This window comes from Chlorocebus sabaeus, chromosome 1 (genome assembly GCF_047675955.1).
Source record: "Chlorocebus sabaeus isolate Y175 chromosome 1, mChlSab1.0.hap1, whole genome shotgun sequence".
NCBI lineage: Eukaryota > Metazoa > Chordata > Mammalia > Primates > Cercopithecidae > Chlorocebus > Chlorocebus sabaeus.
The window spans coordinates 108,518,188-108,532,119 of NC_132904.1; the positions used below are offsets into that span (position 1 = coordinate 108,518,188).

Genomic DNA, 13,932 nt, shown 5'->3' on the forward strand with positions numbered 1-13,932 from the left:
TGGTCCCAGCTACTCGGGAGGCTGAGGTGGGAGAATTCCTTGAGCCCAGGAGTTTGAGGTTGTAGTGAGCCATGACTGTACCACTGCACTTCAGACTGGGCAACACAGCAAGATCCTGTCTCACAAAAATAAATAAATAAATAAATAAATAAAAAGAGAGGAAAGAAATAATTGGGTGTTAACCATCTTCTCGGGGTTCAATTATAGTTAAGATGTAAACATATGAAACATCATTTAAAAAGTTTGAAAGAAGATCTCTAAAATAGCATTACCCAACTTAAAATATGTGATTTATCATTAAGTATCTGTTCTACGGTCTATTGATACGTATGCTTAGTAGCTGATTTTCGATTTGACCTTTTTAGTTTAACTCACATTTTTATGTTTCATTGTGCCTCTCGCTTACAAGCATTGTAGGGATTTTCAGTACATATTTCTCAAACTGGAATTTTTAATAAGTACCATATTAGAAGTATAAGAAATTTAGAGTGTTGCAGCCAAGAGATACAAGGAAGGTACATTGTCTATCATAGGGAAGGAATTTTTTATCACGAAAGTAATACACTACAAGGTAAGTTAAAGTCATAGTGGGGTTGCATGCACAACCACTTAAGTCACATCTCTTTTCCAGTCTCCAATCTGCTCCAGAAAGTTCTGATAGCTAATAATGATAGCTAACATTTATTGAGTATCTACTATGTGTTAAGTATTTTTCCCCATAGTTTGTCATTTAATCCTTATGCCAACTCTCCGAGAAAGGTGCTGATATTACCTTGGTTTTACAGACAAAGGCAGTGAACCTTGAGGAGAGCTAAATGACTTGCTCTAGTAAGCTTTTGACTCACACTCGAAGCCTTGCTTGCTAGTTACTCTGTTAGACCATCTCATTAGTTATTCATCATGGAATGCAGAAGACTCTATTGGTATTTTTTAAATACTCAATCTTCACCTGTTCACCATGTCCTTCTCTATTTGTTAAGGCCTTTTCACCTATCTACCCACTCTTCTAAGGGCATGTGAATTCAGGTTTCTATACATGAATACATATGTCTTTCCCTGTTTGAAGAGGAATGTGTAAGTAAGTATAGTAGACCCCCCCTTATCTGTGGTTTCGCTTTCACAGTTTCAGTTATCCAGTCTGAGTATTTTACGATATTTTGTGAGATAAAGACTACATTCACATAATTTTTATTACAGTATATTGTTATAATTGTTTTTTTATTATTAGTTATTGTTATTAATCTCTTACTGTGCCTAATTTAGAAATTAAACTTTATCATAAGTATATATGCAAAGAAAAAAACAGTGTGTGTAGGGTTTGTACTATCCATGATTTTAGGCATCCATCAGGGGGCTTGGAATGTATCCCCTGGATACAGGGGGACTCTTGCATTAGATATGTTTGACTATCTATCTCTCAGCTATCAATTAATCCATCATCTACAACCTATGAAATCTTTGTATAGGTTAATGGTATAACTTTGGTGCATAATTGGCTTTGTGGCTTGCTCCTCTCTATCTTTCCATATTTACATCTCTGAGTGTATATAAAGATGAATACTACAGGTTTGTTTTTTACTGGCACGAGTAGAGAGAGGGTGCTCTAGACACCTCTACACCCAACTCTCTCTCTTCTTTATTACTTGATCTCAGATAAGGAGGATTCTTCAACACTGTTATAGGAAACAGCAAACATCCTTCTAAGTAAAATGTTTTAGCAAAATGGATCCACGAACCCAGCAGTTTTCGGTCCATCTATCTTATCTTGATCATTAAAAATATCAATTTCATAATAAATTAACTCTGTTAACCAAGTAGATAACTTTGTAACTCATTCATAATATGACAAATACTATTTCGCCATTCTAAATTACATTTTTTTTTTTGAGATGGAGTCTTGCTCTGTTGCCAGGCTGGAGTGTAGTGGTGCAATCTCGGCTCACTGCAACCTCTGCCTCCCAGGTTCAAGTGATTCTCCTGCCTCAGCCTCCCAAGTAGCTGGGACTACAGGTGTCCTCCACCATGCCTGGCTAATTTTTGTGTTTTTAGTAGAGACGAGGTTTCATCACTTTGGCTGGGATGGTCTCGATCTCCTGACCTTGTGATCTGCCCGCCTAGGCCTCCCAAAATGCTGGGATTACAGGCATGAGCCACCATGCCTGGCCAATTACATTTTTTTTTTTTTTTTTTTAGATGAAGGCTTGCTCTGTTGCCCAGACTGGAATGCAGTGGCACGAGCTTGGCTCACTGCAACCTCCATCTCCCAGATTCAAGTGATTCTCCTGCCTCAGTCTCCTGAGTAGCTAGGATTACAGGTGCCTGCCACCATGCCTGGCTAATTTTTGCATTTTTAGTAGAGACAGGGTTTCAGCCATATTGACCAGGCTGGTCTTGAACTCTTAATCTGCCCACCTCAGCCTTCCAAAATGCTGGGATTTCAGGTGCGAGCCACTGCGCCTGGCCTAAATTACATATTCTAAAATAATAGTAACTAGATCTGTGATTTTCAACCTTTAATGTGCCTAACAATAATCTGGAATGTAGATTGAATCATCTGGATTTCATTCATCTTCAGGGATTCTGGTTTAGTAGAACTGAAAAGGGGCTAAGAATTTGCATTTTAACATGGTCTCTGGGGTGATCTTGGTGCAAGTGGCCCCTGGACCTCAGTGATTAACCCAGCCACCAATCATGAGAGCCTGTGCTTGTTACTTTGCCTCAGTTTGCTGCTTATACAAACTCCTGGAGAGTCTCCCCGAGTTCAGCTGACAGTATTGGGCAGGTCTGGTCTTTCTGGACATTCTTCTGCTGGGTGTTTCCTGGGTGTCTGTTTGTCTTACCTAATGCCTTTGAGACTTGCAGTTAGAACAGTTCATTAATTAATGTGTTTAAATTCCGTGAATTGAGTAATCCAATTGCTGAGACAGGAAATTCATCTCTTTATCTTCTCCTAATCTCAACGAACACTGAACCTACCTTTTTTTTTTTTTTCTTCACTTGATTATTTGGTTCAGTGAGAAGTTTTTGAACTGGAACTCAATGTGCATGCAACTGCAGGGAGCTCGACTACTTGATAGACATTTGGGGGAAATTTAGTTATTCTCATTGTATTACAGTAAAATGCTTGCTAGTAATTGCTACCTTTAGGAAGTAAAAAGCTTTTGTTTTAGCTTTTCTAGATATTTTTATTTTATTTTATTTTATTTTTTTGAGACGGAGTCTTGCTCTGTCACCCAGGCTGGAGTGCAGTGGCATGATCTCGGCTCACTGCAAGCTCCGCCTCCTGGGTTTACGCCATTCTCCTGCCTCAGCCTCCCGAGTAGCTGGGACTACAGGCGCCCGCCACCTTGCCTGGCTAGTTTTTTGTATTTTTAGTAGAGACGGGGTTTCACTGTGTAGCCAGGATGGTCTCGATCTCCTGACCTCGTGATCCGCCCACCTCGGCCTCCCAAAGTGCTGGGATTACAGGCTTGAGCCACCGCGCCCGGCCGCTTTTCTAGATATTTTTAAAAGGCTTTTAAAATTTATGAAAATCCTGTAAACATTAATCAATCCAGTTAGTTTTTAATACTTAAAATATATTGTTCAGACTAATGTTAGAGACAATAATAGAGTATTCTTGGACTATAGAGCTTGTCTAATATTTCTTTCATCACTGTACAAAGCATGATGTTTTGTATATAGTGGGTTCTCAAAACATATCTATATCCCCAACCTAGACCTCCCCAGTATTTTATATCCAATTACTTACTCAGCATTCTTCCTAGGATGTCTAATAGGCATTGCAAAATTAACTTGTCAAAAACCAGACTCCTGATGTTTTCCCCTAAACTACCACCACCTCCTCTTCTCCTCCTCCTCCTTCTTCTCTCTCTTCCTTGTTCTCCTTCCTTCCCTTCCTTCCCTCCCTTCCTTTCCTTCCCTCCCTTCCTTTCCTTCCCTTCCTTCCTTCCGTTCCCTTCCTTCCTTCCCTTCCCTTCCCTTCCCTCCCTCATTCCTCTTTCTTCTTCCTTCTTCTTCTTCTTTCTTCGATTAGAGATGGAGTCTTGCTATGTTGCTCAGGCTGGACTTGAACTCCTGGGCTCAAGAGATGCTCCCAAGCAGCTGGACTATAGGCATGCACCACTGTGCCTGGCTTATTTCTTTCTCTTCTTAAGATGAGTCTTCCCCATCTCAGGAGATACTAACTCCATCTTTCCAGTTGCTAAGGACAATAACTGTGGAATCATCCTTTACATTTATCTCTTATATCAGTTGATCCAAAAGTAATTTCAGGGTCAGGTGCAGTGGCTTATGTCTGTAATTCCAGCACTTTGGGAGGCCGAGGTGGGTGTATTGCTTGAGCTCTGGAGTTTGAGACCAGCCTGGACAATATAGCAAGATGTCATCTCTACAAAAAATACAAAAATTAACTGGATGTAGTGGCATGTGCCTGTGGTCCCAGCTACTCGGGAGGATGAGGTGGGAGGATCGCTTGAGCCCAGAAGGTTGAGGCTACAGTGAGTCGTGATTGCATCACTGCACTCTAGCCTGAGTGACAGAGTGAGACCCTGTCTCAAAAAAAAAACCAACCAACCAACCAACCAACCAAAAAAAGTAATTTCAGCAATGCCTTCAAAATATATCAAAAATACAACCACTTCACACCACCTCCATGGCCACTACTCTACTTTGAGTCACTATCCCTTCTCACTTGAATGACTGCAATAGCCCCTCAACTAGTTGCCCTGATTCTGCCCTTGCCCCACTTCGGTTTCTTTTCAGCACGGTAACACCAGAGTTACCAGAGTTATCCTTTTAACCCACACCCGCCTCTCTGAACTTACCTCCTAGACACTCCTCCTTGCTTATCATGATAGGGCCACACTGGCCTCCTTGCTGATACTTAGACACTCCAGTGGTGCTCCTGGCTGAGAACTTTTGCATGTGCTCTTTCCTCTACCTGGAATGCATTTCTCCCAGATATCGTCAAGCGTTCTTCCTCACCTCCTTTAGGTCTTTACTCAAATGTCACCCACTTAGTGAAACTTTCTAGACCAGCATATTTAAAGGTGCAAACAGTAGCTCCTACTCCTTGTATGATCACTCCTGATCCTTATTCCTTGGCTTATTTTCTATTATAGTTCTCATTGTCATCTGATGCATTGTATTTTTACTTATTATATGATTTAAAAGAAACACAATAAGACAAAATAAGAGATTTCGTCTGAGCACAGTGGCTCACACCTGCAATCACAGCACTTTGGGAAGCTGAGGTGGGAGGATTGCTTGAGACAAGGAGTTCGAGGCTGCAATGAGCTATGATCACACCACTGTACTCCTGCCTGGGTGACAGTGCAAGGCCCTGTCTCTAAAAATAAAATGAAGAAGAAGAAGGTGGAGGGAGGGGGGGATTTTTGTCTATTTTGCATATTTCTGTATACAAGTCCCTGGAATATAGTACTAAGAACACTCAGAATGGTGTCTGGAATATAGTAGGTGCTCAAAAAGTAGTAGTTGCAGAATAAATAAATAAAGAACTGTACTGGAAAGCAGATAAATAAGCAGAAAATTGTATACAATGAGATACGTACTATGACTATGAGGATGTAATGAGGGCATACAATAGGGGCACCAAATGCCTTTGGGGTGGGGAAGAGTCAGGGAAGACTACTTGAGGAGTGGATATCTGAGTTGATTCTTGAAGAGCCAGTAAGCAATAGACAGATGAATGATTGCATGAAAGAATGTTGATGAGACAGGATGGGATGGAACCCAGAGTGACCCTAGGGGTCCAGAGGGTTGAGGGAAGGAGCTGGACATGAGTGCAAATGGAGGCTGTAGTTAGAATAGGGGAGGAAAGGGAAGGAACAGAATTTGAGGATATTTCTGGCTATTTTTTTTTTTTTTTGAGTTTAAGAACTTCAACTCTATGACCTGTCTATTCACCATACATATGAGACAGGTCCATTATAATCACTACCTTGTTATATAATAGCTCTTGTTTTTTATTATTATACTTTAAGTTCTGGGGTACATGTGCAGAATGTGCAGGTTTGTTACATAGGTATACACATGCCATGGTGGTTTGCTGCACCCATCAACCCGGCATCTATATTAGGTATTTCTCATAATGCTATCTCTCCCCTAGCTCCCCCCACCCCCTGAAAGGCCCTGGTGTGTGATGTTCCCCTCCCTGTGTCGATGTGTTCTCATTGTTCAACTCCCACTTATGAGTGAGAACATGCGGTTTGGTTTTCTGTTCTTGTGTTAGTTTGCTGAGAATGATGGTTTCCAGCTTCGTCCATGTCCCTGCAAAGGACATGAACTCATCCTTTTTTATGACTGCATAGTATTCCATGGCATATATGTGGCAGATTTTGTTTGTCCAGTCTATCATTGATGGGCATTTGGGTTGGTTCCAAGTCTTTGCTATTGTGAACAGTGCCTGGCTGCTACCTTAATGTTTCCTATGAATTAGAGGTGAAGTTAGCATTATAGTAGAATGAATCATTGGTTGATCACTTTGGATGTGCTGTTTCAAAACCTTAGCTAATTATTTTCATAGAGATAACATATTTTTAAGATCCAAATCTTTGTTTGAAATAACCCTTCAGGAAATAAGAGTGTCATGCATATTGCATAAATCTCTTAATTGCTTTTGGCAAGTCCACAAGTGCAAGGGTTGTCTTTTAATCTAGAATGTATGTAAAACAAGTAAGAGAGGACTTTTCATTTTTCAGGTTTCTCCTATAAGGTTATTCGGGTTCCTCCAGAGAAGGTGGACCTTGAGGAGACCATCCATGGAGCCCAGGTGATATGTTCTATTGCTCCTACAGAGAAGGGGAAACCTTCTTACTACCATAGCTTTGGTGAGTCCATGGATAAGGCAAATTTCAGTGGGTCCTGCCTTGATGTTGCTGTAGCAGAAGGACTAGTTTGGCAAATGTTAATGTTAATAGTTTGTCACGCTATGGTGATAATGAGACCAAGGTTGCATTTTGATGCCAGTTAAGGTTATTCTGTTTAGTCACATACTCCTGACCCTAGCCAGCTGACTGCTTGAAAAGATATACTGCAGTTGCTTTAGTATAAGCAATTACTAAAAAATTAGTTGATAGAATTTAAAATTTTAGGCAACCAATAGCAATCAGACATGAAAAGCTCATCTTGACTATATTTTGAGGGGAAATTCATATTCTGTATAGATTGGTTCAGCTTTTACTCAGAATATTTGTTTTCTGTATTTTAAATCATATAGCCAAACTGCTCCTAGATTCTTACCCCTAGTATAAGCAGGAAAAGGATTAAGGGACACATGTACAGATCATAAAGCACACTTTAATACTATACTTTTTACTTTGTTCCTAAACCAAACAATTTAAAAAGAAAAGGAAAAAAAGATAAAAAGTAAGCTGAGAACATGCAACCCAAGCTATTCTAAGCAGTTCCCTTTTTTATATAGGAACAGGAAATATGTAAAGTAAAGCTGGGAGACAGTAAACATGTATTTCTGGCTGGCATTTGTTTAGGGCATCAGTAACATGTCCAGGCATTCAGACAAGTCCCCATAACTGTCACATTTCAGACAACTCTAGTTTGCCAAATAATGTTTTTATTGTTTGCTGGAACCTTTTAGGAATGACAAGGAACTATATTATTTTCATTGAACAACCTCTAAAGATGAACCTGTGGAAAATTGCCACTTCTAAAATTCGAGGAAAGGCCTTTTCAGATGGGATAAGCTGGGAACCCCAGTGTAATACGCGGTTTCATGTGGTGGATAAACACACTGGACAGGTTGAGTATTTTGAATATATTTATCATGAAAATTGTTGGAAACAAAGGTAAATTTCCATATAGTTGATTTTTTAACCTTCCCTGGATATTAGTTGCATAGGACACTTTTAATCAAGGACATTACCTTCTTCTATAGGTTGAGCTAGCTACTTATTAATTAGTATGATGGATTTTGTGTATTAGAGAATTATAGGAAATAATTTTATCCTTTTAATGATCTGATTCAATTAAAATGGCATCCAAGAAACTCTCTTAGCATGGATTTTTTCCATATCATAATAGTTGCTAAAGAAGGTGTTGTTCGTGCAGAAATCTTCTGTAATTTTTGCAGTAATACTCTAATTAGTTGATTCTCTGGCTTCTTTTTTCTTTTTTTTTTTGAGATTTTTTTTTTTTTTTTTTTTTTTTAATGGAGTCTTGCTCTATCACTAGGCTGGAGTGCAGTGATGAGATTTCAGCTCACTGCAACTTCCACCTCCCGGGTTCAAGTGAGTCTCCTGCCTCAGCCTCCTCAGTAGCTGGGACTACAGGCGTGTGCCACCACACCCAGCTAATTTTTTTGTATTTTTAGTAGAGACAGGGTTTCACCGTGTTGACCAGGATGGTCTCGATCTCTTGACCTCGTGATCTGCCCACCTCCCAAAGTGCTGGGATTACAGGTGTGAGCCACCATGCCCGGCCCAATACTCTGGCTTCTTAATATGTGAATGTGACAATCCTACTAAAGTCCAACCATGTTGGTTGAATATCTTTTTATACTCCTGATTCATAACACTATTATATTTGCCTACTTTTTACCTCTCTAAAGAGATAGTATCTTAAATTTACTCTATCTGGATCTCATTACGAAAAAAAATTTAGTAATGACTGCACTTTAAAAAAATTAGTCTCTTAATTTATCATCAGTATACTGAGTAGCAATATTTTCTATTTAACCATGCGGTTAGAGTCCAAGATTTACATATAATTCAAAACATTGGGCTATATTTCATGAGGGTTTTTAAGTTCGTTGTAACAATTGATCAGTCTATATCAAATAGCCCCAGTTCATTGCTTAAGCAAACAATGTTTAAATCAAAGCATATTTGTTTCTACATTCTGTATTCTACTTTTATATATACTGGACCTGCCATTTCAGAGGGGGAAATCCTCCTAATTTTCTTATTTTGAACTTTTTGGACCTGTTTCCTAAAGGAAAGGGAAAAAGAAGAAAATTAAAAAAAAATTTTTTTCATTGTTTGTGTTTTCCCCTGCAGCTTCTTCCAGGGAGATACTACAGCAAACCTTTTGTTGCATTTCATCAAATCAATGCCTTTGAGGACCAGGGCTGTGTTATAATTGATTTGTGCTGTCAAGATAATGGAAGAATCCTAGAAGTTTACCAGTTACAGAATCTCAGGAAGGCTGGGGAAGGGCTTGATCAGGTAAACATTAGAATTTGTCAAGAGTCATCAAAATAATTTTGAACTCCAAGATCTTGCTTTGGCTTTGGAATTACATGTTTCTCTCTCTCTCTCTCTCTCTCTCTCTCTCTCTCTCTCTCTCTCTCTCTCTCTCTCTTACATGTTTCTCTCTCTCTCTCTCTCTCTTTTTTTTTCTTTTGAGACTGAGTCTCGCTCTGTCACCCAGGCTGGAGTGCAATGGTGCGATCTTGGCTCACTGCAACCTCCACCTCCCAGGTTCGAGAGATTCTCATGCCGTAGCCTCCTGGGTAGCTGGGATTATAGGCACTCACCACCACGCCCTGCTAATTTTTAAATTTTTTGTAGAGATGGGTTTCACTATGTTGGCCAGACTTGTCTCAAACTCCTGACCTCAAGTGATCCGCCCGCTTCAGCCTCCCAAAGTCTTGGGATTATAGGCGTGAGCCACCATGCCTGACCTAGGAATTACATGTTTCTCTTGTTTCCTTGTGGCAAGTAATGAGAGAGAGTAGTTTTAAAGCATTGAAGACATAGTTTCATCATTTATTTAATATTAAAAATAATTTGAAATAGCTTATTTAATACCTAATAAGTCAAAAGCATGGCAAAGAGAGCCAAGATATGTGTTTAAAAGCATATGTGGCTGGGCATGGTGGCTCACGCCTGTAATCCCAGCAGTTTGGGAGGCTGAGGCGGGCAGATCACTTGAGCTGAGGAGTTCGAGACCAGCCTGGACAACCAAAATGGTCAAACCTCGTCTCTACTAAAAAGGCAAAAATAAGCCAGGTGTGGTGGTGGGTGCCTGTAATCCCAGCTACTTGGGAGGCTCAGGCAGGAGAATCGCGTGAACCCAGGAGGCGGAGGTTGCAGTGAGCCGAGATTGCACCACTGCACCCCAGCCTGTGCAACGGAGCGAGACTCCATCTCCAAAAAAAAAAAAAAAAAAAAAGCGTATGTGAACTCCCTGTTACACTTAAGCACCAAACAAAGTTTGCTGGAAGGGGTAGCAAAGTAGACTGTCAATCAGTCCACCTAGTTGAAGGGATTCACTTTTTCCTGATGCTGAATCCAAGGTAAAGTTTTTCCTTGAATTATGTAATATACATTGTTTCTTGCTGTAGCTTTATTTTTTAGCTGTAGTTTTCTTTCTAAATGTTTGTAAAATAGTACTTATTACGTTTACTTGTGCCTTACTAAGCTTACTTATAGCTTTATGGTAGTCCTAACGTCTGTGGTTATCTTTTTTCTGTTTTAAGATTGCCTGGGTTTTTCATGGCCTTTTGCATTTCTATAAATTTTAGAATCCATTTATCACGTTTTGTTTTTGTTCTTGTTTTAAAAATAAAATTCATTGTATATATTTGAGGTTTACAACATGATGTTATGGGATACATGTAAATAGTAAAATAGTTAGCATAGTGAGGCAGATTAACATATCTATCATGTCACACAGTTACTTTTTTGTGTGACAAGAGCAGTTAAAATCTACTTGTTTAACAAAAATCTCTAATAGAATACAATCTTATTAACTTTATTTCTTATGTTTATACATTAGAGCTCTAGACTTGTTCATACTACATATCTACTGTTTGGTATCTTTTGAGCTACATCTTGTCTTTGTCTTTCCTTCCCCTCTGGTGGTAACCACTGTTTCATTGTCTTTCTCTGTGTATTTGAGATTTTCTTTAAAAAATTCCACATAAAAATGAGATCATGCAATATTTTTTTTCTTTTTTTTTTTTGAGACAAAGTCTCACTCTGCCACTTAGTTTGAAGTGCAGTGGTGTGACCTTGGCTCACTGCAACCTCTGCTCCCGGGTTCAAGTGATTCTCCTACCTCAGCCTCCTGAGTAGCTGGGACTACAGGCATGCACCACCATGTCTGGCTAATTTTTGTATTTTTAGTAGAGACCAGGTTTCACCATGTTGGCCAGGCTGGTCTTGAACTCTTGACTTCAGGTGATCTGCCTGCGTTGATCTCCCCAAGTGCTGGGATTACAGGCATGAGCCACAGCGCCTTGCCTCATAGAATATTTTTCTTTCTGTGTCTGGCTGTTTCACTTAGCATAATGTCTTCCAGGTCCATCCACGTTGTGGCAGACGTCAGGATCTCCTTTTCTAAGATTGAATAATACTCCATTGTGTGTATATATCACATTTTCTTTATCCATTCATCTGCCAGTAGGTATTTAGGTTGTTTCTGTTTCTTGGCTATTATGAATAATGCTACAATGAACGTAAGAATGCAGCTATTTTCATGAGGTGGTGATTTCATCTCATTTGAGTGTATACCTAGGAGAGGGATTGCTGGGTCATATGTTGTACAATTGACCCTGAACAACATGGATTTGAACTGCACGGGTCCTTATATGCAAATTGTCTTCTACCTCTCCACCCCTGAGATAGCAAGACAAACCCCTCTTCTTCCTCCCCCTCAGACTACTCAATGTGAAGGCAGTGAGAATGAAGACCTTTATGATGATCTACTACCACTTAATGAATAGTACATATATTTGCTCTTCCTTATGACTTTTAATAGCGTTTTATTTTATTTTTTTTTGAGACAGAGTTTTGCTCCTGTCACTCAAGCTGGAGTGCAATGGTACAATCTTGGCTAACTGCAACCTCCGCCTCCTAGGTTCAAGCCATTCTCCAGCCTCAGCCTCCCGAGTAGCTGGGATTACAGGCACCCGCCACCATGCCCATTGCATTTTTAGTAGAGATGGGGTTTGGCCAGGCTGGTCTTGAACTCCTGACCTTAGGAGATCTGCCCACCTTGGCCTCCCAAAGTGCTGGGATTACAGGCTTGAGCCACCATGCCTGGCCTTTAATAACATTTTCTTATTTCTAGTTTGCTTTATTGTAAGAATACAATATATAATACATATGAGATGCAAAATATGTGCTAATAAACTGTATGTTATTGGTAAGGCTTCCAGTCAAAAATAGATTATTAGTAGTTACATTTTTGAGTAGTCAAAAGTTATGTGTGGATTTTTGACTATGTGGGGGGTTGGCACCTCTACCCCGCTCCATGTTGTTCAAGGGTCATCCGTATTTTTGATTTCTTTAGGAACTCTTATACTGTTTTTCATAATGGCTGTACCAATTTATATTCCCACCAACAATGTACTAGGGTTCCCTTTCTTCTACACCCTTGCCAATATTTGTTATCTCTTGTCTTTTTGATAATAGCCATCCTTATGAGTGTGAGGTTTTATACAGTGGTTTTAATTTGTATTTCCCTTACGATCAGTGATGCTGAGCACCTTTTTATATGCCTGTTGGACTTTAAAATTTTATTTTATTTTGTTTTTTTAGGGACAGGATCTCACTCTGTTGCCCAGGCTGGGTGCAGTGGCATGATCATAGTTCACTGAAGCCTCAAACTCCTGGGCACACGTGATCCTCCTGCCTCAGCCTCTCAAGTAGCTGGGACTACAGGTGTGTGGCACCACACTCAGTCAATATTTTAAAAACTTTTTTTTTGTAGAGACAGGGTCTTGTTATGTTGCCAAGGCTTTTCTCAAACTTCTGGGCTCAAGTGATCCTCCTGCCTCAGCCTCCCAAAGTGCTGGGATTACAAGTGTGAGCCACCCCACCTGGCCTCTATTTTTGGAGAAATGACTGTTCAGGTCCTTTGCCCATTTTTTATTTTTATTTTTATTTTTATTTATTTATTTTTAACTTTTAATTAATAAGTAAACTTTAATGTCGAAAATGCAAACTTGGGGAAGGCAGAAAAGACACACACAAGGCTGTCACTTCACACTTGGAAGGTTGCACAGCGGCCGGGCAGAGGCGCTCCTCACATCCCTGACAGGGTGATGGCCGGGCAGAGGCCTCCTCACTTGCCAGACCATGGGCAGCTGGGCAGAGGCGCTCCTGGGGTGGTTGGGCGGCAGCTGGGCAGAGGCGCTCCTCGCTTCCCAGATGGGTGGGATACAATATTGCAACTGTAGATCAATTTGGAGATAACCGATATCTTTACAGTATTGAATCTTCCAATCCATGAACATGGAATATCCCTCCATTTATTTGGGTCTTTAAAAATTTCTCTCAGTAATGTTATAGTTTTCAGTACAAAGATACTACATTTCTTTTTGTGTGTTTTGAAATTATTGTAAATGGTATCTTTTAAGCTTTCATTTTCTGTTTTTTGTTCTTATATAGAAATGTAATTGATTTTGTATCCAGAGATCTTGCTAAATTCACTTATTAGTTCAAATAGTTGATCCACAGATTATTTTGGATTTTCTATGTGCACAGTCATGTTACCTGAAAATAATGATAGCTTTCTTTCTAATACTTAGGGCTTTATTTCTTTTTCTTGCCTTACTGTACCAGCTAGGACTTCGAGTTGAATAGAAGTGCAAGATAGTGAATAGAAGTTGAACAGGTAGTGTTGAAAAATGTTTAACAATTCATTATTAAATATAAAATTGCTATAGGTATTTTTCTAGCTGTCTTTATCAGATTATCTTAATAGTGCCTTTTAATGAATAAACATTCTTAATATGGCCCAGTATACAATCTTTTCCTTTGTGACTTATACATTGTACATCTTGTTTTAGACATATTCTCTTGGTAAGGTAATGAAAATATTATCCTGTGTTATCTTCTAGAGAAGTCAAGTATCTGTATATGCATTATTCTGTTTCTGTACTCTATATTCTGTTTCATGGTTCTACTTATGGTTACTTGTGCACTGCATTAAAAAAGTCTTAAG

The 13,932-nt window shown here is 39.5% G+C and overlaps 1 protein-coding gene across 4 annotated transcripts in view; it reads left to right on the forward strand.

Annotated features, from left to right (window-relative positions):
* Positions 1 to 13,932, forward strand: part of BCO2 (beta-carotene oxygenase 2) — a 44,949-nt gene that overhangs the window by 19,840 nt on the left and 11,177 nt on the right. For all 4 annotated transcript variants that reach the window (XM_008020871.3, XM_008020872.3, XM_038005215.2 and 1 more), the window contains 3 exons: positions 6,723 to 6,851; positions 7,619 to 7,779; positions 9,036 to 9,203. In XM_008020871.3, coding sequence (XP_008019062.2) covers positions 6,723 to 6,851; positions 7,619 to 7,779; positions 9,036 to 9,203 — 458 coding nt within the window. The remainder of the gene's footprint in view (positions 1 to 6,722; positions 6,852 to 7,618; positions 7,780 to 9,035; positions 9,204 to 13,932) is intronic.